Source organism: Staurois parvus, unplaced genomic scaffold (assembly GCF_062004578.1).
Source record: "Staurois parvus isolate SC_StPar_1 unplaced genomic scaffold, SC_StPar_1.0 ptg000552l, whole genome shotgun sequence".
In the NCBI taxonomy this organism is placed as follows: domain Eukaryota; kingdom Metazoa; phylum Chordata; class Amphibia; order Anura; family Ranidae; genus Staurois; species Staurois parvus.
In genome coordinates this window covers 691,837-717,534 of record NW_028318348.1, presented here as the reverse complement: position 1 = coordinate 717,534, position 25,698 = coordinate 691,837, and the positions used below count along the sequence as shown (strand labels likewise).

General features: G+C 43.8%; 1 protein-coding gene across 1 annotated transcript; it reads right to left on the bottom strand.

The window, feature by feature from the left end:
• Positions 1-1,134: 1,134 nt before the first annotated feature.
• Positions 1,135-15,204, bottom strand: ANKRD53 (ankyrin repeat domain 53). Its single transcript, XM_089691158.1, has 4 exons — positions 15,011-15,204; positions 6,472-6,636; positions 4,750-4,870; positions 1,135-2,043 (listed from the first exon to the last, which is right to left on the bottom strand). Exons 1-4 carry the CDS (start codon positions 15,190-15,192, stop codon positions 1,324-1,326), a joined length of 1,188 nt encoding a protein of 395 aa, XP_089547284.1. The 5' UTR covers positions 15,193-15,204; the 3' UTR covers positions 1,135-1,323.
• Between the last annotated feature and the right edge of the window lie 10,494 nt (positions 15,205-25,698).

Below are 25,698 nucleotides of genomic sequence, written 5' to 3'. Positions count from 1 at the left end.
AGGGGAACTTATTCTTTAACCACTTGCCATCCGGCCGCTGTATATAAATGGCCAGACGGTGGCAGTCCAGGGGCGGGTTGCCATTCATAAATCTGTGAATGATCAGAGGTCACATGGTACAAGGCCATTCACAACCGCCTTGTACCATGTGACAAGCTGTGACCAATCACAGCTCATACAGTACTTCTCAATGGCTGCAAGAATGCAGCCAGAGAGAAGGAGAAATGATTGCTTTTACAGCCTTTATGGGTGTAAAAGCAATCAGTGTAAAAAAAATCTTCATCACCCCCCACAAGTAGTACAGTGTCGCCATGGTGACACTGTGCTGCTAGGGTGACAGTATGTAGAAAAAGAAACACATAAATAATATAAAAAAATGAAATAAAATTGTAAAAAAAAGTTAAGTAATTTTTGGTTATAAACTAATTTGGGTTATTATTTGTTTTACTAAAAAAGATAACTGAATACATTTTGGCCAAGATTTATGATGAAATATTAATCCCAGTGGTGAATAAATGCCACCAAAATAAAGCTTTATCTGTCTCAAAAAAATGCTAAAAAATGCATATGGGTACAGTGTTGCATGACCGCGCAATTGTCATTCAAAGTGTGATAGCGCTGAAAATTGGCCTGGACAGGAAGGGGGTGAAAGTGTCTGGACTTGAAGTGGTTAAAGGTTGCGTACCCCTGCTTTAAAATGTCTTTGTATGTTGTAGAATTAACAGAATCCTTTACTGGAAACACCTAAACTCAATAATAAGGAGGAGTATCTATGTTTTTGGTGATATAGGTAGGTGTGATCAGGGCGAACTGACAACTCATGGGGCCCCCGGGCAATAGGTGATCATGGGGCCCCTGTGTCCTTGGCCAAAGTAAAAAAAAGCCTATCATAAAGGTATCAGGGGCATCTCATGGGGCCCCCTACTGACCCCGGGCCCTCGGGCAGTGCCCGAGTTTCCAAATGGTCAGTCTGCCCCTGGGTGTGATGGTCAGGTGTCCAGAAACTTTTGGCTATAGAGTAGTGAATTAATACCAGGGGCGGACTGACCATTTGGAAACTTGGGCACTGCCCGAGGGCTCGGGGTCAGTAGGGGGCCCCATGAGATGCCCCTGGTACCTTTTTCATAGGCTTTTTTGAGTTTGGGCAAGGGCACAGGGGCCCCATGATCCCCTATTGCCCAGGGGCCCCATGAGTTGTCAGTCCGCCCCTGATTAATACTGTATATCATTTTTATTGATTTGAACGTTTGGGATACGCTCAGGCATAATGCCTTTCTTATGATACAATTGGGAACTGTAGGAAACAGTCTCTTTATCTCATGGTCAGCAGTAGATAGATTTGTTGGCCTTCCTGAGCCTAGAATCAAGGTTTTGTCTCAAGTGGAATGAGATTTCTGAAACTATTTTTCTCCCCTCCCGAGGCTGTTGCTTTTTGGGCACATCGAAAATATGGTTGGCCTTAAACGCATTTGGCATGCAGATCCTTTCCTTCGGACCAGTCTTAGGGAAAAGGCACCTCTGAATGGTCTCGTATGACAAATTTGGCTGGGAGGGGAAGATCTGTCCTTGAATTGTCTTGATTTGTGGCTGACCATGCTCATCTTTATCAAGTGTAATTATGCTGCTGAAGTCCGGTCTGGTGACATCTTCAGGGTCAATGCCCAGCCTCAGTGTAGGAATTCGGTAAATATCTGTGACTGGAGGCATTGTCGGATTATAACTCGGATTCCATTGACAACATTGGCAGACCGACTTTACTCCAGAATGCTCTCCACCATCTTCAAGTTTCTTGGCTCCTTGTGCTTCCCCATGAGTAGACATGATATTTTTCCTTTTCTTCTTAGAGTCCTTGTCTAAACTCTTAGAGACTAAGGGTTTTTTCTTATGTTGCTTCTCACCAGGTAACAACTTACAAGCCATTTGGTCCAGTTTGGAGTTTGGGGAGAGTTCACTTTTTATGTAAATACCCATTGCTTTTTCTGTTGGTTTCTTGGTCTCTGTGCCTTCACAAAAACAGGTCTGGTGAGGGATTACGTGGCTGTTCTGCAACGCACAAAGGAACAATTGTTTGATAATTATACACTTTGTTATTTGTTAGCTGTTTGGAATATTCTGCGACCTTAAAAAATACTATTCAGAAAAAGCAATTTGATTGGATAAGCCTGTATTAATAGCTAGTAGTAGTCATATCCAACTCAATTTGTTTAGCAATGAATAGGATATTTCATCCAAGGGAGTTCTTCAGTTCCAATAATTGTTGGGAACATTCCCCAGCATTTATACTTACATGAGGGTTATCATCGAAGTGCGTATGAGGGTTCCTCTTTGTATGGAACCTTGCTTAGGGTTCTCTTTTACCCTGACCAAGTGCATTTAATAACAACTTATCCTTAAGTATGGGATACGTACCGCTGGCAACAATTCTTTCCCTATGGGTGGCACTTGGATATGCGTAAGGTTAAGGGTTCATTTACACTGCAGCTGATAAACTCACGTTTAGGAGCTGTTCAGCATTTTTTTCAGCAGCCCCTGAACTCTCCCTAATGTTTTCCTATGTGTCCATGTACACATCGTCGTTTACAGTCATTTACAGGTATTTGAGTTTACAGTCATTTTTTTGAACGCAGAAAACTTGCGTTCAGCAGTCGATTTTATCAGCATTTCAAACGCACAACGCTTGTAAACGCGGCAAATCGCGTTTATAAGCGTTTGCATCTGAAATTGTTTTTTAACTCTTCCAGTTCCCGATGCTGCCTAGAGCCTTTTTTTATCATGAAAAATGCATGCAAAGCGTTTTCGAGGTACTCAGATGGACAAAACACTGAACACAGGATGTTCCTACCAAGCTTGTCACACATTGTAATGACCAATTCACACCTCAGACCTCTCCCACCCTTGGAAACAAAAGATATGTTAATGACCATTCACACCTCAAATTCTTCATGAAGACCCCCTGCCAGGTGGCCTTAATGACTCCCTCCACCAGACACCTCTCCCACCCTTGGAAACAAAAGAATTGTTAATGAGCAACTCACACCTAAGCTAATCTCCACACATACTGCCTCTCCCTCCACTGGCTCTCGATTGCCCAACGCATCAAATTTAAACTTCTAACCCTGACCTACAAAGCCGTTCACAACACTGCCCCTGACTACCTCACCAACCTGATCCCCAAGTACCGCCCTACCCGTACCCTTCGCTCCTCACAGGACCTCCTTCTATCCTACTCCCTGGTCTCCTCCTCCCATGCACGACTGCAAGACTTCTCCAGGTCCTCCCCCATCCTCTGGAACTCACTGCCCCAATCCATCAGACTGTCGCCTTCCCTCCTCACCGTCAGGCGCTCCCTCAAAACCCATCTCTTCAGGGAAGCCTACCCCACCCTCACCTAACGGCCATTCTCCCTCATTCCTCCCACCACTTCATTCCCCTCAGCCACTTCCTATTGTACCACTACCCCCTCCCTCCTAGATTGTAAGCTCGAAAGAGTAGGGCCCTCTTACCCCTCGTACGTTGTTTGTTATTGTTGTACTGTGCCACGTATTGTCCCCCCCTCTATTGTACAGCGCTGAGCAAACCCTTTGGCGCTATATAAACTTGATGTAATAATAATAATAATACTGCTGTCTCTGCTTCTACTCTCTGTATTTCTCTGAAACAGTCTGAAATAGTTAATAATTTACCACTTTTCAGTGCATTCTGGGCATTTGGGAGGTTCTCTTGTGCTTATTTTTAAAAAAACTCTTCTAAACGCAAACGCACATAAACGCATTATGCAAACGCGGCTAAACAGACGTTTTTTAACCTACGTTTTCCAGCAGTCAGTTTCCATTGTTCAGAAGTGTCCCGTGTACATGAGGCCTAATGTGCAAATTTTATTTAAAGTGAAGTGACTCTGTAGGAACATAAGAAGCAGATTTACTTATCTAATGTCTCACTCCACCAGCAGCCAACGCTCTCCTGTTCTCTCTGAAGAAATTGGTAGTGGACAGGTCCTTGGTGTCCTTATTTCTAATGCAGTGAAGGTAATATCTATCCACCTGCTGTGCCTAAGCAAGGGTAACGGAATACTTCCGGGGAGTTCTGGTTGGGAAGATTTTATGGGAATGTCCTCCTGCGCTCCACAGAGTAACTAAACAAGACCAGCAGCTATCTATACCCTATACCTCGGGATGAAAGAAGTATCTAATAGTGGATGAAGCGCTCAGCCATGAGGGTAATAAACTAATTAAACTAAATAAATAAATAAAAATTAATACATAATAAATATAATTAATTGATTTGAAGCACCAGTCACCTTCACTTTATAAGGATCTATGTATTGGAATTTTTTTATATATTTTTATTAATTCTTGTTTGCACATTTGTTTGGAGCACTGGTCACTTTATTATATATATATATTTATTATGTATTCATTTTTATTTATTTAGTTTAATTAGTTTATTACCCTCATGGCTGAGCGCTTCATCCACTATTAGATCTGGTTGGGAAGATGCTCCCAACACTGTGCAGAAACATCTTGTGAGATTCAAAGGGCTTACCATTTCCATGGTATCTCGTTGGCAGGAGGATGGCGTCACCCCCTGTATCACGTAAGCCGGAGGAGAGGTAAGTATATTGTCTATCTTTGTTCCCCCTACAGGTTTTTTTTCAGCATATGCTGCATTTTAGTAAGAGTAGAGCTTAAAAAGCGGACCTTGACCTTGTTGTAAGTAACATAACATAAGGAACAAATTTCAAGGTTTTACCATTATTTTTAGCAGAGCCTCTTGGTCCATTTCCAGAATGTTTCTTTTCAATTTTTCCATCTTTTTCAGCTCCTGGGCAAGTTCCTTCTTGTCTTTTTTCCACATGGCATTGTGAAGGTACCTGAAATACACAGGACAGTTAGCTTACAAAAAAAATCAAATCAGAGGTATATGTTTATTAATATGACTTCCTTGCCTGCACACAGTGTGTGTGGAAACCAATAATAAGCAGTAAAACAAAATATACTGTAACCATTGCAGGGCTAGCAGATGAAGCAGTGTTCATAAATAATTCAAGGGAAAAGGCAATCATAATTTTTAGCAGGGTTAGACAAACAACACGGGAGAGATCAAAGATAACCAGAGTGCAGAATGCCTTTTTTAAAGATATCCTAACACGGCACAATCAAAAAGTAAGTAAAATTTGAAGAATGCTGGGATCAGTAGTATTTTGCACGCGAGTGCAGGGGTCAGTGCTAAGTAAGACCGAGTTCAGCGTTATGTAGTAATACAGAGGTCAGTGGTATATAACACACAGGGCAGAGGTCAAAAGTATGTAATGCAGAGTGCAGAGGTCAGTAGTAAGTAATGCACTGTACAGAGGTCAAGTCTAAGTAACGTAGAGTAAAGTGATCAGTAGTTTGTAATGCACAGTGCAGAGGTCAGTAGTAAGTACTGCACTGTGCAGAGATCTATAGTATACAGTATAATGCAGAGTGCAGAGGTCAGTAGTAAGTACTGCACTGTGCAGAGATCTATAGTATACAGTATAATGCAGAGTGCAGAGGTCAGTAGTAAGTACTGCACTGTGCAGAGATCTATAGTATACAGTATAATGCAGAGTGCAGAGGTCAGTAGTAAGTACTGCACTGTACAGAGATCTATAGTATACAGTATAATGCACAGTGCAGAGGTCAGTAGTAAGTACTGCACTGTGCAGAGATCTATAGTATACAGTATAATGCAGAGTGCAGAGGTCAGTAGTAAGTACTGCACTGTGCAGAGATCTATAGTATACAGTATAATGCAGAGTGCAGAGGTCAGTAGTAAGTACTGCACTGTGCAGTGGCCTATAGTATACAGTATAATGCAGAGTGCAGAGGTCAGTAGTAAGTACTGCACTGTGCAGTGGCCTATAGTATACAGTATAATGCAGAGTGCAGAGGTCAGTGTAAGTACTGCACTGTGCAGTGGCCTATAGTATACAGTATAATGCAGAGTGCAGAGGTCAGTAGTAAGTACTGCACTGTGCAGAGATCTATAGTATACAGTATAATGCAGAGTGCAGAGGTCAGTAGTAAGTACTGCACTGTGCAGAGATCTATAGTATACAGTATAATGCAGAGTGCAGAGGTCAGTAGTAAGTACTGCACTGTACAGAGATCTATAGTATACAGTATAATGCAGAGTGCAGAGGTCAGTAGTAAGTACTGCACTGTACAGAGATCTATAGTATACAGTATAATGCACAGTGCAGAGGTCAGTAGTAAGTACTGCACTGTGCAGTGGCCTATAGTATACAGTATAATGCAGAGTGCAGAGGTCAGTAGTAAGTACTGCACTGTGCAGAGATCTATAGTATACAGTATAATGCAGAGTGCAGAGGTCAGTAGTAAGTACTGCACTGTGCAGTGGCCTATAGTATACAGTATAATGCACAGTGCAGAGGTCCGATGTTTTGGACCCAAATGCTGAATATTTATTTTAGCTTACAGGACCTACCTGGCACAAGTACGGTGGCACCAAACCTTACATAAGTCGATGGGTTGGTTGCCCTGCAGGTCCTCAGCATGTACATCTGCTCCATTTTCAACCAAAATGGCCAAACAGTCCTCCAAGCCTTCTCTGGCAGCCTGGTGCAGAGGTGTTATCTTGTTCTCGCTCTGTCTAAAGTCAATGAGTAGGATAAACATGGTTACCTCTTGATGACTAGAGCATGCAGAGGATTGTTGGTTTCTGTCGCTTGAGATATATATATATATATACAGTATCTCCCAGAAGTGAGTCCCCCCCTCACATTTTTGTAAATATTTGATTCTACCTTTTCATGTGACAACACTGAAGAAATGACACTTTGCTACAATGTGACGTAGTCAGTGTACAGCCTGTATAACATGTAAATTTGCTGTCCCCTCAAAATAACTCAACACACCGCCATTAATGTCTAAACTGCTGGAAACAAAAGTGAGTCCACCCCTAAGTGACAAGGTCCAAATTGGGCCCAAAGTGTCAATATTTTGTGTGGCCGCCATTATTTTCCAGCACTGCCTTAACCCTCTTGGGCATGGAGGTCACCAGAGCTTCACAGATTGCTACTGGAGTCCTCTTCTACTCCTCCATACCAGGGGGCAGAAAATTTACATGTTATACAGGCTGTACACTCACTACTTTACATTGTAGCAAAGTGTCATTTCTTCAGTGTTGTCACATGAAAAGATAGAATAAAATATTTACAAATATGTGAGGGGTGGACTCACTTCTGGGAGATACTGTATATATACAGTTGTGTTCAATATAATAGCAGTCAGACATCACTAACCGGATCAATCACTGTTTTTGGTAGAAATGATATTTCTACATGGCAAATAATTTACTAGCAGGTGTAGTAGAGTAATAGAAATCCAACAGACCTAACAGTCATGACATGCATGCTGCTGATTCTGTGTCATTGAATCACTCATTGAAAGGGGCATGTTCAAAATAATAGCAGCGTGGAGTTCTATTAGTGAGGTCATTCATTCTTTGAAAAACAGGTGGCAATTATTGCCCTTATTTAAGGAAGGAAGGCAGCAAATGGTCGTTCCAGACATTGTTCAGAAGAACAGCGTACCTTGATTAAAAAGTTGATTGGAGAGGGTAAAACATATAAAGAAGTGCAGAAAATGACAGGCGGCTCAGCTAAAATGATCGCAAATGCTTTAAAATGGCAATCAAAACCTGAAAGACGTGGAAGAAAGCGAAAAACTACCATTCGAATGGATAGAAGAATAGCCAAAATGGCACGGACTCAGCCAACAATCAGCTCCAGGAAGATGAAAGAAGGTGTGACGTTCCCTGTGAGGACTGTTACAATTAGAAGACGCCTATGTGAAGCCAAGCTATCTGCAGGAAGCCCCCGCAAAGTCCCACTGTTGGAAAAAAGACGTGCTGAAGAGGTTACAATTTGCCAAAGAGCACATTGACTGGCCTAAAGAGAAATGGCGCAACATTTTGTGGACTGATGAAAGTAAGATCGTTCTTTTTGGGTCTAGTGGGCGGAGACAGTTTGTCAGACGACCCCCAAACACTGAATTCAAGCCACAGTACACTGTGAAGACTGTGAAGCATGGTGGTGCAAGCATCATGATATGGGGATGTTTCTCATACTACGGTGTTGGGCCTATTTATCGCATACCAGGGATCATGGATCAGTTTGAATACATCAGAATACTTGAAGAGGTCATGCTGCCTTATGCTGAAGAGGAAATGCCCTTGAAATGGGTGTTCCAACAAGACAACGACCCCAAACACACCAGTAAACGTGCAACATCTTGGTTCCAGACCAACAAGATCGACGTTATAGAGTGGCCAGCCCAATCCCCGGATCTTAATCCAATAGAAAACTTGTGGGGTGACATCAAAAATGCAGTTTCTGAGGCAAAACCAAGAAATAGAGAACTGTGGAATGTCATCCAATCATCCTGGGCTGGAATACCTGATCACAGGGGCCAGAAGTTGGGTGACTCCATGCAACACAGATGTACAGCAGTTCTCAGAAACAGTGCGACTACAACCAAATATTCATGAAGTCATTCAAAGGAAAGCAAAATCTTCAAACATTTTTCAGTTTATATAGTGAATGTTTGAGTTTGTAAAGAAGAATACAAACACTGCGATTTTTTTGAACCGTCTAATATTCACTTTTCTTCAATTTTTTTAGAGGAACAACACAAATTTGATCTATTTTTCTTCATGTTTTGATTTGGAATAGAATGTGTCGTGTTCCCAATGCATTTGTGTGGATGGAAATAAAAGCTATTAGAAGGATTTTGAGCTTTATTCACTTTTTTCAACACACTGCTATTATTTTGAACACAACTGTGTGTGTATGTGTATGTGTATATATATACATACATACATACATACATACATACATATACACACACATACAGTATATATCAGTGAAAGCTTTAAAGAGACAATTGGGTTGATACAAAATATTCCATTTACAAGTTGAATACTCGTTCTTAAGGGGTATCACTAGCCTTTGTTTTTATTTATTTTTTTTTTCTTTTAGCTCTATATAAAGGGAAAAGTTAGAACCTCCGTCAGATGTTTATCGACATGCCCGTTGGGGAAATTCACAACCTCCACTTGGCCTGGTGAGCATTGTCACCGCCATGAAAGTGATGGAAAATCCAGGGTTTCCAAGGTCTGTCTCTGGAACAGAATATACGGGGAGGTCTTCCAGTGAAGACACAAGTTTTATTTTCTTCTAGTGAAAAGACTGTAGTGTCTTTGTAGTGTGAAGAGAAATATCTCCAACAGGACCCAGACAGCAGAACAAAAACTGGCAAATATTTTTACCTTTTCTCACTGTATCCAAAACTAAACATAAAAGGTTTGACCTTACCCTTTAATTGTTATGGTTCCCCCAAACTTAAAGACGTTTATATTTCCCCCTTTTTTTTAGCATTCCTTTGTCGGAAGTTGACTAGCTGATTCAGGGATCTAGAGGTCACCTGATGTCCAATAGATGCTGCATTCAAAGTTGACTGACTCCAAACATCCCACTCCCAGATTTTAAATGTGCCCTTCCTTTTTCACTAGGTGATCCATAAAAAACATACTCACATGCATAGTGGTGTTCTGTAGAACCTGGATGTTCCACTTCTACTCTGTGGGTACTGTGACATCATTGGGAGTTAGTGGTCTCTTCCCGTTTCTTGTAGCTGGCCCCCTGATGATGTGCATGCGCTACGGTGCATCATGAGGGGGGCAGCTGCAAGTACTACGAAAAGTCAGACATTCCCACATTGGCGCACAGCAGCACATGTGCAGTAGAATACACCAAGGTCTCCTGGTGTGTGACTTGGAATCCTAGGAGGCTATGGCAAGCGAAACGTCATTCTCACCAAGGTGAGAATCCAGGAAGTGTGGGGAGGGTTCCCCAAAATAAGGTAACGCAAAAAAAAAACAGGATGGGGGGAGATGACGGAAAAGACGAAGGTCCTTTTTAGGTCAGGTAACGGTTCTCCAGCTTCAAGTAACTTCTTCTTATACTTAGTAAGGAGAGCAGACTCAACTGGTGGTGCAGTGGCGTCCATGAACGAGACAGGGACACTTGACAACAGTCCAGGTGTCAGGGCTCCCGGTAAGACCAGAGATGTGTGAACTGACAGGGAAACACAGGCTCAAGTATGGTGTAACAATATAATTTATTAAAGGTTATACACAAATATAAACGCACAATATAACAAAATCAAACCTTCAACTGATAACGGAATGTACACAGACAAGAGCAGTCAGGGCTGGTGAGGTGGAGTGGTCAGGCAGGCCGGGTCAGGAACCATCGGGCAGACAAGACACAAAGGAGCAGGCAGAGCGTAGTCAGACGGGCCGGGTCAGGAACAATCAGGCAGACAAGGTACCAAAGGAGCAGGCTGGAGAGTGGTCAGGAATAGCTGGGGTCAGGACAGGCGGAGTTCATTCAGAGTCAGGATCAAAGCAGAGTCAGGATCAAAGCAGAATCAGGAATCAGGCAGGAAGCAGACAGGATGCAGGTACAGGGGCTCATGGGAAACATACACCAAGGCACTGACTGCAGGTCTGGCCATTCCTTAAATACACCTCCTGCAATCAGCCTCAGGTGATGGCTGACTGCAGGAGTGAGCTTCTTGTTGCTGAGAGCACCCGCTGGCCAGCCCTGGTACTGCAGCCCACACGGCAGATGAGTCCCACCACAAATGGTGAGTCCATTCCTGACACCAGGTAAGTTTGTTCTGCACTTTAATTCTCAAAGGCAGTAAACAAACACCGTTTCAGTGCAGGAGGGATTTGTACAGCAGGTCCATAGCATAAACAGAGGTGCTCAACCTTTTGAAGCACAAGGGCCACTTTAGTGATTTGATAACCGGTCGTGGGGTCATTTGAATAGCATAATGAACATTTTCAAAAAGCTCACCAAACCTGCAGGATATAATAGAGGCCTACGGCTCAGTGCAGCTAACCTGCAGGTGCTCTGTGCTGCTCCGGTGGTCAGTGTAAAAGCAGCCTAATAGTTGTTAACCCTTTTATAGGTGCTAATATGCTCATTGCAAAAGCACAGTATACAGTATATGTTGTATAATACACTGATGTTTTTTTCCCTCTTCCAGCTTCTGCTGGCATCGCTCTCCAGGCTGCTAGAAAAGTCCCAGGCGCAGTGCACTTGATATCACTCTGCCTGGGACAGGAGCTGGCTTATGCAGCTCCTACTCCCTCCACGGCTGTCTGCTTCCTCTGCTGCCAGCTCCGGCTCTATGCACTCTGATGCTCTGGGATGTTGGGTCGGCAAGCCCAAATCATGATCAATGAGTTGCTGGCCCGAGGCATGAGCGTCCCTGATTTGAGGTCCATGGACACACAAGAAGGCTCAGAGGGCCACAGGTTGAGCACCCCTGGCATAAAACAAAATATCTGCTCGTCTGATCTACTAATCAAAGCAAGATACGTTCCTGATTAACAGGGTGCCCTTAATGGGTTCATCAAAACAAACAGGCAGGTCTTGTATCCTTGGAAGCTTCTTACAGCAGAGAAAGAGAGGGATCCCTGAGCATCGGTCAGCTTACATATATGAAGTACATAAATATATATATATATAAAACCATATATAAGGTGCAGCGCTATAATAGTAAATGGCATATATAACATATAAAATATATATATATACACTAAAGTGCAAATATCAAATCACACTGCGGTGAGGTTAAGTGAGATGAAAAAAGTCCCAAAATAAGTCAAACGTGGGGATCCAATAGATCCTAGTAGGTGCGTGGGATAAGATTCTGTGTAGCACACGGTGAATCTGAGGTAAAAATTGCGCACTCACCAGAAGTGGGCTCAGGACCCTTTGATAATGTGCACTGCATGAAACGCGTCAGTGGGGCTGCAGTATCTGGACGTCTGACCACCGCAGGTGGTCATCCTAACTATTATCTGAGTCCCCACTTGCAGAATCTACCTTAACAGGGGACCCCGGATGGTGACACGCCTGAGACACGCATATGAAATTTGAAGTACCGTATTTTTCGCTCCATAAGACGCACTTTTTTCCCCCCAAAAAAAGGGGGGAAATGTCAGTGCGTCTTATGGAGCGAATATAAAGCAGCCAGTCCGGTATTCCTGCCGCCACCATGTCAGAATACCGGGCCGGCCGCTCAGCTGTTCTCTCCTGCAGGGCCTTACCTGTTCCTCGCTCCAGCGCTGCACAGTCTTCCCGCGCTGGCTTCTGTGACAGCCGGGTGCCCACTGCGCATGCGCTGCGCTTTGTGAATGGTGCGGTGTCTTCTGGGACACAACACAGGTCATCTCCTGTACTATGTCCGCAGTCTCTGGTCATCTCCTGTACTGTGTCCGCAGTCTCTGGTCATCTCCTGTACTGTGTCCGCAGTCTCTGGTCATCTCCTGTACTGTATCCGCAGTCTCTGGTCATCCCCTGTACTATGTCCGCAGTCTCTGGTCGTCCCCTGCACTGTCCGCAGTCTCTGGTCGTCCCCTGCAATGTCCACAGTCTCTGGTCGTCCCCTGCACTGTCTGCAGTCTCTGGTCATCTGTACTGTGTCCGTGGTATTTTCCCTGTACTATGTCCGCAGTCTCTGGTCATCTCCTGTACTATGTCCGCAGTCTCTGGTCATCTCCTGTACTGTGTCCGCAGTCTCTGGTCATCTCCTGTACTGTGTCCGCAGTCTCTGGTCATCTCCTGTACTGTGTCCGCAGTCTCTGGTCATCTCCTGTACTGTGTCCGCAGTCTCTGGTCATCTCCTGTACTGTGTCCGCAGTCTCTGGTCATCTCCTGTACTATGTCCGCAGTCTCTGGTCATCTCCTGTACTGTGTCCGCAGTCTCTGGTCATCTTCTGTACTGTGTCCGCAGTCTCTGGTCATCTCCTGTACTGTGTCCGCAGTCTCTGGTCATCTCCTGTACTGTGTCCGCAGTCTCTGGTCATCTCCTGTACTGTGTCCGCAGTCTCTGGTCATCTCCTGCACTGTCTGCAGTCTCTGGTCATCTCCTGTACTGTGTCCGCAGTCTCTGGTCATCTCCTGTACTGTGGCCGCAGTCTCTGGTCATCTGTACTATGTCCGCAGTCTCTGGTCATCTCCTGTAGTATGTCCGCAGTCTCTGGTCATCTCCTGTACTGTGTCCGCAGTCTCTGATCATCTCCTGTACTATGTCCGCAGTCTCTGGTCATTCCCTGTACTATGTCTGCAGTCTCTGTTCATCTCCTGTACTGTGTCCGCAGTCTCTGGTCATCTCCTGTACTATGTCCGCAGTCTCTGGTCATCTCCTGTACTGTGTCCGCAGTTTCTGGTCATCTCCTGTCCTGTGTTTGCAGTCTCTGGTCATCTCCTGTACTGTGTCCGCAGTCTCTGATCATCTCCTGTACTATGTCCGCAGTCTCTGGTCATCTCCTGTACTGTGTCCGCAGTTTCTGGTCATCTCCTGTACTGTGTCCGCAGTCTCTGGTTATCCCCTGTACTATGTCTGCAGTCCATTGGTTCAGAATATTTTTTTTTCTTGTTTTTCGCCTCTAAAACCTAGGTGCGTCTTATGGTCAGGTGCGTCTTATGGAGCGAAAAATACGGTATATACCCAAGGTGCGATTGGAAGGTGTAGGATTCTATCCCTATCTTGGCAACTGATGATCGCTATCTGATATCACAGGATAAACCTTACATGCATTTTTTTGACGCACTTCTGGTGAGTGCGCAATTTTTTACCTCAGATTCACCGTGTGCTACACAGAATCTTATCCCAAGCACCTACTAGGATCTATTGGATCCCTACGTTTGACTTATTTTGGGACTTTTTTCATCTCACTTAACCTCACCGCAGTGATTTGATATTTGCACTTTAGTGTTTATATATATTTTATATGTTATATATGCCATTTACTATTATAGCGCTGCACCTTATATATGGTTTTATATACATATATTTATGTACTTTATTGGAAGGTTCTCTCTTGGTTACCTTTTGGTGTTCTAGCCGCTTTGAGATTTCCGGATAGCGCTCGCATATTATCTTTTGCATGTACATATATGAAGGTCTGAGGGCAGCTGAGACTAAGAATAAAGTCTAGCTACCAAGTAAAATGTGGACACAGACATAGAGGCTTTATTCCACCAAAAGCTCTACAAAGCCTCCGTGCTCCAGGACCCAACAAAGATGTGTGAAAACAGGTTTGTTTTCGCCATATCAATCATCAACTTTGTAGCCCCTCACCATTTGGAGGCGAGAAAGCTAGGTGACACATACAGTATATCCTGTCCACAATCCTGCAAGACAGAGGCTTGCACCTCTAAATGACAAGCCGAAAAGTCAAACTCTAAGTAAGTAAAGATAAATTAGGGGGCAAATAACTATTCTAAAAATTCTATCCTGTCTAGCAATTTCTCACCTCTAACGCATGATGCCTTGATGCATACCCAGCAGGTCTGACAATGCAATCTCCCCTCGCCTTACTTTGCTAAACTTTTCATTGTGTGTCTTGCCCAGCACTGCACAGCCACTTCTTCAAAATCTTCTTCTTTGTTAAAACATGATGTGATGTGTGGCATATAGTGGTGCCGTTCATTTAGAGTGGTACCCAATGCACAAACACAGTCGCTGGCAATGTACCCATGGTACAGCGAACCACAACATGTATGGGACAACTTTACAAAGCAAGTTTACACAACTTCAAGATGGTTCTGAGTCAGGGGCGGACTGACCATTCGAGCACTCGGGCACTGCCCCGAGGGCCCGGGGTCAGTAGGGGGCCCCATGAAATGCCCCTGGTACCTTTTTTATAGGCTTTTTTGAGTGTGGGCAAGGACACAGGGGCCCCATGATCCCCTATTGCCCGGGGGCCCCATGATTTGTCAGTCCGCCCCTGTTCTGAGTAATAGAAGTAGGCTAGAAATAATTGAAATACAATGTGTGAATGAAAATATGATTTTACACTTTGACCATTGGTACACTCTAGCTTTGTAATAAAATTTTAAAACCCCAAAAAATTAATTACACGGACAATGGTTACTCACACTTTTACATCAGCTCCGCACCGCAGTAAAAACTGTAAACATTCTTTTGCCCTCTTTCCGTTCTTCTGATTTAAGACCAGGTGCAGAGCTCTCCATTTGGACCGGCTGGGCAGGTTCACGTCCATCTTGTAATCCTCAATTAGAAGCTTCAGACACCGAAGCCGACCGTGCTGAGCGGCCATGTGTAAAGCTGTGAATCCCTGAGAGAGGAAATGAACTGTATCATAACATCATTTTTATAACACCCCTATCCCTTTTAAAAGAAATATCCATCAGACAATGCTTGAAGTAACTTAACCACTTGCCCTCCAGAGGATTTACCCCCCCCCCCCCTTCCTGACCAGGCCATTTTTTTGCGATACGGCACTGCGTTACTTTAACTGACAATTGCGTAGTCATGCAACGCTGCACCCAAATGAAATTTATGTCCTTTTTTCCCACAAATAGAGCTTTCTTTCGGTGATATTTGATCACCTCTGTGTTTTTTGTTTTTTTGCGCTATAAACATATCCAGTAAAAAAAATTTAAAAATCAAATTTCATCACAAATTTAGGCCAAAATGTATTCAGCTACATGTCTTTGTTAAAAAATTTTTTTAAAAATCCCAATACATGTAAATTAATTGGTTTACATGAAAGTTATAGTGTCTACAAATGGCGGTATATATGCTGGAATTTTTTTTTTTATACTAGTAATAGCAGCAATCAGCGACTTATTGTACTGGGGGACTGCGGTGGGCATTCTGACACTGGGGGGGGGGGGGGACTGACTAACTGCTACTGATATCCCCAGTGACACTAATACAGTTATCAGTGCTAATAAAAAGCACTGACACTGTGCTAATGGCACTGGGCAGGAAGGGGTTAACATCTGGGGCGATCAAAGGGTTAACTGTGTGTGTTTTACTATGTAAGAATTCTGCTTTGTATTGCTCTGCTATGCAGAGCAATACAAAGCAGCATGTGGGTGCTGACAGGGGAGAGATCTGTATTGTTTACATACAGCCCTCTTCCCTGTCAGTGTTCCTCCGTGATTGCCGAGTGCTGGTGGGGAATCTCCGTCCGGGACCCGGTGATCGACAGCTGTAGCCGCCAATGTTGGCGTGGGTAGGGTGGTGCACGTGTGTACTCCCTACCCGGAAATGCAAAATCACGTATATATACATATATATATATCTATACACACGTGATTTTGTGCAGACCTGCCGCCCTGTGGCAGTAGTTCTGCTATAGGGCATTCAGGAAGCGATTAAAGAGAAACTATATGAGTTTTGATCAGTTTTATTTGAAGGGACGCTGCTATGAGCTGGAGGGTCCCTAGTGTAAATTTAGTGATGGCAGCTAGGCTGTACCCAGCCTGAGCTCTACGTATGTTATCTGAATTCCTTGGGGTTCCCCTAAGCTTTTTTTCTGCCTGCTACTGTTGAGTGTAATCCAATAGGTAGAGAGAGAAGATGCAGTGGTGTTGATTTTCTAAAGCTGGAGAGCACAAAATCTGGTTTGCAAGCTCTGCGTAGAAACCAATTAGCTTCTAACTTCAGATGTTCAATTAAGCTTTGACAAAAAAGCTGCAAGCTGATTGGTTCCTATGCAGAGCTGCACAAGATTTTGCAGTTTTGGTAAATCAGCTCCAATGTGTCAAGATATGAATATTAATTTCACCCTGCCCAATCAAAGAAGGGTCTATGCCAGTGATGTGGGTTAGGGAAGGAAATATTTTGAGTGACCTTCTAGAGGCGTCTTTTCCCTCCCAGGCTTTGCCTTGTAGAGTTGTACTGTTTATTTATTTCAGGTACTTATATAGCACTGTCAATTAATACAGCTCTTTACATATATATTGTACATTCACATCTGTCCCTAACCCTCAAGGGGTGTACAATCTAAGGTAGTACTGAAAGAAAGTCCCTGGCCTCCCAGATCTGTTGCCCGGGGAAGTTGTGAGTCCAGACGGCCTTGCTTCCCAGGTCTGCTCCCTGAGGGAGAATATAGCTCTAGAGAGGTCTGCTTCATGCTCCTCAGGCCTGCTGCCTGGAGAGGATATAGTTCTAGAGGTCAAATTCATGCTCTTCAGGTACAGTGGGGCAAAAAAGTATTTAGTCAGCCACCAATTGTGCAAGTTCTCCCACTTAAAAAGATGAGAGAGGCCTGTCATTGGCATCATAGGTAGACCTCAACTATGAGAGACAAAATGAGAAAAAAATCACATTGGCTGATTTGGAAAGAATTTATTTGCAAATTATGGTGGAAAATAAGTATTTGGTCAATATGAAAAGTTCATCTCAATATTTTGTTATATATCCTTTGTTGGCAATGACAGAGGTCAAACGTTTCCTGTAAGTCTTCACAAGGTTGGCACACATTGTTGCTGGTATGTTGGCCCATCCTCCATGCAGATCTCCTCTAGAGCAGTGATGTTTTGGGGCTGTCGCTGGGCAACACAGACTTTCAACTCCCTCCAAAGGTTTTCTATGGGGTTGAGATCTGGAGACTGGCTTGGCCACTCCAGGACCTTGAAATGCTTCTTACGAAGCCACTCCTCCGTTGCCCGGGTGGTATGTTTGGGATCATTGTCATGTTGGAAGACCCAGCCACGTTTCATCTTCAATGCCCTTGCTGATGGAAGGAGGTTTGCACTCAAAATCTCACGATACATGGCCCCATTCATTCTGTCCTGTACATGGATCAGTCGTCCTGGTCCCTTTGCGGAGAAACAGCCCCAAAGCATGATGTTGCCACCCCCATGCTTCACAGTAGGTATGGTGTTCTTTGGATGCAACTCAGCATTCTCTCTCCTCCAAACACGACAAGTTCTGTTTCTACCAAACAGTTCTATTTTGGTTTCATCTGACCATATGACATTCTCCGATTCCTCTTCTGGATCATCCAATTGCTCTCTAGCAAACTTCAGATGGGCCCGGACATGTACTGGCTTAAGCAGGGGAACACGTCTGGCACTGCAGGATCTGAGTCCCTGGTGGCGTAGTGTGTTACTGTTGGTAGCCTTTGTTACGTTGGTCCCGGCTCTCTGCAGGTCATTCACTAGGTCCCCCCCGTGTGGTGCTGGGATTTTTGCTCACCGTTCTTGTGATCATTTTGACCCCACGGGGTGAGATCTTATGTGGAGCCCCAGATCGAGGGAGATTATCAGTGGTCTTGTATGTCTTCCATTTTCTAATTATTGCTCCCACAGTTGATTTGTTCACACCAAGCTGCTTGACTATTGCAGATTCAGTCTTCCCAGCCTGGTGCAGGTCTACAACTTTGTTTCTGGTGTCCTTCAACAGCTCTTTGGTCTTCACCATAGTGGAGTTTGGAGTGTGACTGTTTGAGGTTGTGGACAGGTGTCTTTTATACTGATAACAAGTTCAAACAGGTGCCATTGATACAGGTAATGAGTGCAGGACAGAGGAGCCTCTTAAAGAAGAAGGTACAGGTCTGTGAGAGCCAGAAATCTTGCTTGTTTGTAGGTCACCAAATACTTATTTTCCACCATAATTTGCAAATAAATTCTTTCCAAATCAGCCAATGTGATTGTCTGGATTTTTTTTTCTCATTTTGTCTCTCACAGTTGAGGTCTACCTATGATGCCAATGACAGGCCTCTCTCATCTTTTTAAGTGGGAGAACTTGCACAATTGGTGGCTGACTAAATACTTTTTTGCCCCACTGTATATTACCTGGGGAGGATATAGTTCTAGAGAGCTCCGCTTCATGCTCCTCAGGCCTGCTGCCTGGAGAGGTTATAGTTCTAGAGGTCAATTTCATGCTCTTCAGGTATGTTAACTGGGGAGGATCTAGCTCTAGAGAGCTCCGCTTCATGCTCCTCAGGCCTGCTGCCTGGGATTGTAAGCTCTAACGAGCAGGACCATCTGTTTCCTCTTGTACCAAATTGTATTGTAACTGTAATGTCTATCTTAATTTTGTAAAGCGCTGCGCAAACTGTTGGCGCTTTATAAATCCTGTATGATAATAATAATAATAATAAATGTCCGCTTCATTCTCCTCATGCCTGCTGCCTGGGGGGATCTAACTCTAGAGGTCCAGTTCATGCTCCTGATCTCTGCTGCCTGGGGAGGCTATAGCTCTAATAAAGTCAATTTCATGTTCCTCAGCCCTGCTGCCTGGGGAGGTATAGCTCTAGAGGTCCACTTCATGCTCCTCAGGCCCACTGTCTGAGGATGATATAGCTCTTGGGAGGTCTACCTCATGCTCCTCAGGCCTGCTGCCTTGGGGGGGGACTAACTCTAGAGGTCTATTTCATGCTCCATCAGATCTGCTGCCTGGGGAGGATATAGCTCTAGAAGTCAATTTCATGCTCCTCAGGTCTGCTGCCTGGGGAGGGGGGGTATAGCTCTAGAGAGGTCTACTTCATGCTCCTCAGGCCTGCTGCCTGGGGAGGATGTAGCTCTAGAAAGGTCAACTTTATGCTCCCCTGGCCTGCTGCCTACGGAAGTAAAGCTCTAGAGGTCCAATTCATACTCCTCAGATCTGCTGCCTGGGGAGGATATAGCTCTATAGGTCCATTTCTTTCTCCTCAAGTATGTGCCTGTGGAGGATATAGCTTTAAAGAGGTCCACTTCGTGCTCCTCAGGCCCTGCTGCCTGGTGAAAGAAAGTTAAGCTGAAAAAGAGATCTGCTTAGTCAGTTGTCGGTCCCAGCTTTAAGGTCTGCGATGACAAATTGCCCAATTGCCCACCATTGCTCCTATGTTTAAAGATCCATAACTGACCTGTATGGGGCAGAGATACTTAAAGGATGCTGGCCATCCGGTCTACTACATCTGTATTAGTGGAGGTTAGAGATACTATGGAGCAGAGAGAATTTTTGTTGCTGCTTTTGGGGTATCCTGTGCCCCAACCCTCTCTCCTCTGGACAGATAAGCAAATAAAATAACAAAAAGAAGATTGGCAGAGTGGAAGTCCATCTCCAAGTGGGTTGGTGAGCTTCTAGGTGCAGAAACATGGCAAATTACAAGTAAAAAGGCTAGGAGGGCCCATAAAATCCAGCAACTCTTTAGGTGGTGAATGCTAAATATTTTTCAAAGCACTGTGGGTTTTGTTAAAGAGTACACCAGAAACTGGCTGCTTTCAGACATGCTGTCTCTGATTGAAACCTATGAGGTTTCCTACGGAGAGGGCGTCACTGCTCTGACTCATCTATGTATTTAAATTTAAGTTTGAGCTATGGAGCTCTGTAAGCAACAACATTTTTTGTTTTCAACAAAGGACCTAAAGCAAAGATAGGCAACCTTGACACTCCAGCTGTTGTGGAGCTACACGTCTTATGAGGCATTGCAAGACTCCGGCAGCCAGAGGCATGACTCCCAGAAGCATGGGCATGATGAGATTTGAAGTTTCACTGCAGCTGGAGTGTTGAGGTTGCCTACTCCTGATCTAAGGATAGCCCGGAAACAATGTACAAGAGACCAAGAGCTCAACCTGCTGGCTGGACATGAGAATACAACATGCTTGAAATTTCACTGCAGCTGTAGTGCCGAGGTTGCCTACTCCTGATCTAAGGAAGGCCCGGAAAAAATGTGAAAGAGACAAAGAGCTGGCATGGACATTAGAATAGAACATACTTGAAATGCCACTGCAGCTGTAGTGTTGAGGTTGCCTACTCCTGATCTATGGATAGTGTGGAAAAAATGTAAAAGAGACCAAGAGCTCACCCTGCTGGGTGGACATGAGAATACAATATATTCATATCCAATATTCCATATTTACCTTTAACCACTTGAGCTCCTGAGGATTTACCCCCCTTAATGACCAGGCCTCTTTTTGCTACTCGGCGCTGCACTAATTCAACTGATAATTGCACGGTCATGCAATGATGAAATTTACGTCCTTTTTTTCACACAAATAGAGCTTTCTTTCGGTGTAATTTGATCAGCTGTGCGCTTTTTATTTTTCACGCTATAAACAAAAAAAGGCCAAAAATTTTGAAGAAAAACAATATTTTTCATTTTCAGCTATAAAAAATATATAGTAAACTCAAAGTTGGTTATACATTTAGGCCAAAATGTATTCTGCTCCATGTTTTTGGTATCCCAATGAGTGTATATTGATTGCTTTGTTTGAAAGTTATAGCATCTACAAACTATGGTATAGATACTGTAATTTACGCCATTTTTCTGCTATACAGCGCTGCACTAGTTTAATGGACAATTGCGCGGTCATGCAATATGGTACATAAATTAAATTTACATCCTTTTTTTCCCCACAAATTGAGCTTTCTTTCGGTGGTATTTGATTGCCTGTGCGGTTTTTATTTTTTTGCGCTATAAAAAAAAAGGCTGACAATTTTGAGGAAAAAAAACAATATTTTGGACTTTTTGCTATAAAACATGTCCAGTAAAAAAAAAATTTAAAAATCAAATTTAGTCATAAATTTCTGCCAAAATGCATTCTGCGACATGTCTTTGCTAAAAAAAACCCCAATATGTGTAAATTAATTGGTTTATGTGAAAGTTATAGTGTTTACAAATGGCGGGAAAGATACTGGGATGTTTATGGTTTTTTTTATACTAATAATGGCGGCGATCAGCGAATTATGGCGGCGATCAGGGACTTATGGCAGCGACCAGCGACTTATGGCGGGACTGCGGGACTGCGGCGGACATTCTGACATTGGGAGGTACTGACTTGGGGTCACTGACATCCCCAAAAACACTACTACAGTGATCAGTGCAAAAAAACAAAAAACTGACACTGTACTAATGGCAATGGGGAGGAAGGGGTTAACTTTATTTTGCAGAGAAGGGTTATAGGAGTGAGGGGAGTGTTTTACTGGGGGGCGGGGGTGTGCACTGGGCGGGACAAGGCTGATCGAGAAAGAGAAACTGTTCTTTCTCGATCAGCTCATCCTCGAGCTGACAGGGAAGTGACAGACAGCACAGCTACTGCAGCTGTGCTCTCTGTCACTGTTTGCCGCCGATCGCCGGGACATAGCCGCTAAGGAGCGGCTGTGACCCGGCGACTGACATCTGCGGCGGTGATCCACGGGACAAATAGGGCAGCGGCACGCCTCGCGCGCGCCCCCTATTTGTTTACACAACACACGTTTTAAAACGTGGTTTTGCCTGTGAGTGCCGCCATGCCACCATATATGTACAGTGGCTGGGCGGCATGCGGTTAAAAAGAAACAAATTTCTTTAAAAAGTAATTTTTTAGTCTGGATAATTAATATATAATTAAAAATTGAATGCAGCACCAGAAGGAAAGACTTGCTGGGCTTTCTAGTTCTGCGTCTAAATACATTCCGATTGTCCTGATCAGTGACTTCCTGATATTAGATTAATTAACTAAATGATTTTTAATACACCAAATTGCCAGAATTTCTCCTGATGGCAGCTCTGCCCCATAGATGAGTTGTATTATCTTCACATCATCATATAATGTAGCTAGAACCAGATGGCTGCAGATTATCGGGTCACAGAGGATTAACTTGGTCTTACCGTCCTCATCCCGCAGTGTTTAGTGTCTTCTGGAGACAGGGTCTGCGTTATGTAATTTTACTGCGGCCTGCTGAGCTGACACTTACATTCCCATCCTGCTCGACGTGCGAGTCCGCTGTCTGCATACACAGCCGCAGCCAATCCACGTTCCCAACCGAGGCCGCCATGAGCTGATCACTGGTAATATCCGCCTTGTCCAGAGCGCCCTTCTGGGGGTCGATTGTCTGGGGGGTCATTCTTCTGTTCCTACAGAAAAGACAAAAATAGCTGTTAGTATGGCTAACGATAATCTATTTTTTTTAATCTAAACTTTGCCTTCCCATTGGTTCGGCACAGTTGTGTAGGATTGTGCCATTAGTACAGTGTCAGTGCTTTTTATTAGCACTGATCACTGTATTGGTGTCACTGGGGATGTCAGTGACACCAAGTCTGTTCCCCCAGTGTCAGAATACCCGCCGCAGTCCAGCTATAAGTCGCTGATGGACGCCATTACTAATGAAAAAAAAAATTCCAGTATATATACCGCCATTTGTAGACGCTACAACTTTCACGTAAACCAATTCATTTACACGTGTTGGGATTTTTCTTAGCAAAGACGTGGAGCAGAATACATTTTGGCCTAAATTTACGCCGAAATCTGATTTTTTTAAAATTTTTATTGGACATGTTTAAAAGCAAGAAGTCAAAAAATTGGTTAAGATGGAAAAGTGAAGGAAATAAGTATTTGATCCCCTGCTGATGTTGAATGTTTGCCCCTCACAAAAACATGATCAGTCTAACAATCGAATGTTCGGTGTATTGTAACACTGAGAGACAGAATAGCAACAAAAAATTCATGTCTAACAAATGATGACTGATTTGCATGTTCATGAGGGAAATAAGTATTTGATCCCCTTCACAAAACATGACTTAGTACTTGGTGGCAAATCCCTTGTTGGCAATCAGAGGTCAGATGTTTCCTGTAGTTGGCCACCAGGTTTGCACACATCTCAGGAGGGATTTTGGCCCACTCCTCTTGGCAGATCCTCTCCAAGTCATTAAGGTTTGATGGCTGACGTTTGGCAACTTGAACTTTCAGCTCCCTCCACAGATTTTCAATCGGATTAAGGTCTGGAGACTGGCTAGGCCACTCCAGGACCTTAATGTGCTTCTTCTTGAGCCACTCCTTTGTTGCCTTGGCTGTGAATTTTGGGTCATTGTCATGCTGGAACACCCATCCACGACCCATTTTCAATGCCCTGGCTGACGGAAGAAGGTTCTCACCCAAGATTTGATGGTACATTGCCCTGTCCATCGTCCCTTTGATGCGGTGCAGTTGTTCTGTCCCCTTAGCAGAAAAACACCCCCAAAGTAGAATGTTTCCACCACCATGTTTGACAGTTGGGATGGTGTTCTTGGGGTCATAGGCAGCATTTCTCTTTCTCTAAACAGTTGAGTTGATGCCAAAGAGCTCGACTTTGGTCTCATCTGACCACAACACTTTCAACCAGTCCTCCTCTGCATCATTCAGATGTTCAGTGGCAAACTTCAGATGGGCCTGGACAAGTGATTTCTTGAGCAGAGGGACCTTGCGGGCACTGCAGGATTTCAGTCCTTGTCGGCGTAGTGTGTTACCAATTGTTTTCTTGGTGACTGTGGTCCCATCTGCCTGGAGATCATTGACAAGATCCTCACGTGTAGTTCTGGGATGATTCCTCACTGTTCTCATGATCATTGACACTCCACGAGGTGAGATCTTGAATGGTGCACCAGACCTAGGGAGACTGACAGTTGTTTTGTGTTTCTTCCATTTGTGAATGATTGCACCAACTGTTGTCACCTTCTCACCAAGCTGCTGGCGATAGTTTTGTAGCCCAGTCCAGCCTTGTGTAGGTCTACAATCTTGTCTGACATCCTTGGACAGCTCTTTGGTCTTTGCCATGGTGGAGAGTTTGGAAACGGATTGATTGCTCCTGTAGACAGGTGTCTTTTTTACAGGTAACAACATGAGATTAGCAGCACTCCCTTTAAGAGACTGCTTCTAATCTCAGCTTGTTACCTGTATGAAAGACACCTGGTAGCCAGAAATCCTGCTGAATGATAGGGGATCAAATACTTATTTCCCTCATGAACATGCAAATCAGTCATCATTTGTTAGACATGCATTTCTGCTGAATTTTTTGTTGCTATTCTGTCTCTCAGTGTTACAATACACCGAACATTCGATTGTTAGACTGATCATTTCTTTGTGAGGGGCAAACATTCAAAATCAGCCGGGGATCAAATACTTATTTCCTTCACTGTAAGTACCTGAAATAAATAATAAATAACTTTTGTGCGACTTTTGAGAGCTTACATTGCAGTCTGTGGCACTCAAGTCGCATGAAAGTAACGCAAGGAACTTTTTTAAGTTGCTGTGCATAGATTTGAATGGCTTCCATTGAAATACATGGGCTGAGACTTGATGTGTGACTTTATGTGTACAAAGTAACATGACAAGTCGCACAAGTGTGAATGGAGCCTAAGTATATAAAAAAAAAACCCTGTTGATCCTGCCAGAAATTCAGAGCTGCACTTTGTACACTTCTTGTGTTATCTTAATGAGGGCAATTACCCCGCCCAATCTCATGTCTTAGGACTAAAAAAAAATTGGTCTATGCTGTGTATAGTGAACAAAAACTGGACAGGGCTGACACCATTCATCCACAGAAATGCTGTGTGTTGTCAGGACTTAGGAGATGGGTGCATTTCAGGCTGCAGTAGGGGCTGGTCTGTGTCAGACATTTGTGAACACTGCCAAGAACTATAATCGTAAACAGTGATGTAGAGCAACAATATACAATCATTTATACAAAAAAGTCCCAAATAAAAAGTCTATTCAGAAGTGTGCGTCCGACCACCAGTGTGCCGTGATAAATTCACATATCTTCCAATACATCAAAGGCCGCTTGTGCTCTGCATGTGTCCACCTCATGTGAATGCTCACCTTATAATATTCACCCCCAATATAAATCAAGGTCGAAGTGCGCTTTTGCCCCTTCTTGGGCTATAATATCTACAGATCCTTGGACAGATGTCTTCCTTCCTTGGCTGCAGGGGGCTCCAAACTTTCCAAATAAGGGGCCAGTTTATTATATTTCAAACATTAGAGGGGCCGGACTGTGGCCAGTAGAAGCAGAAAATGTCCTGGTGTTGGTAAAAAAGCCCCATCATTGGTGTCAGTGGATGGAATAGTGCTCCATCATTGGTGTCAGT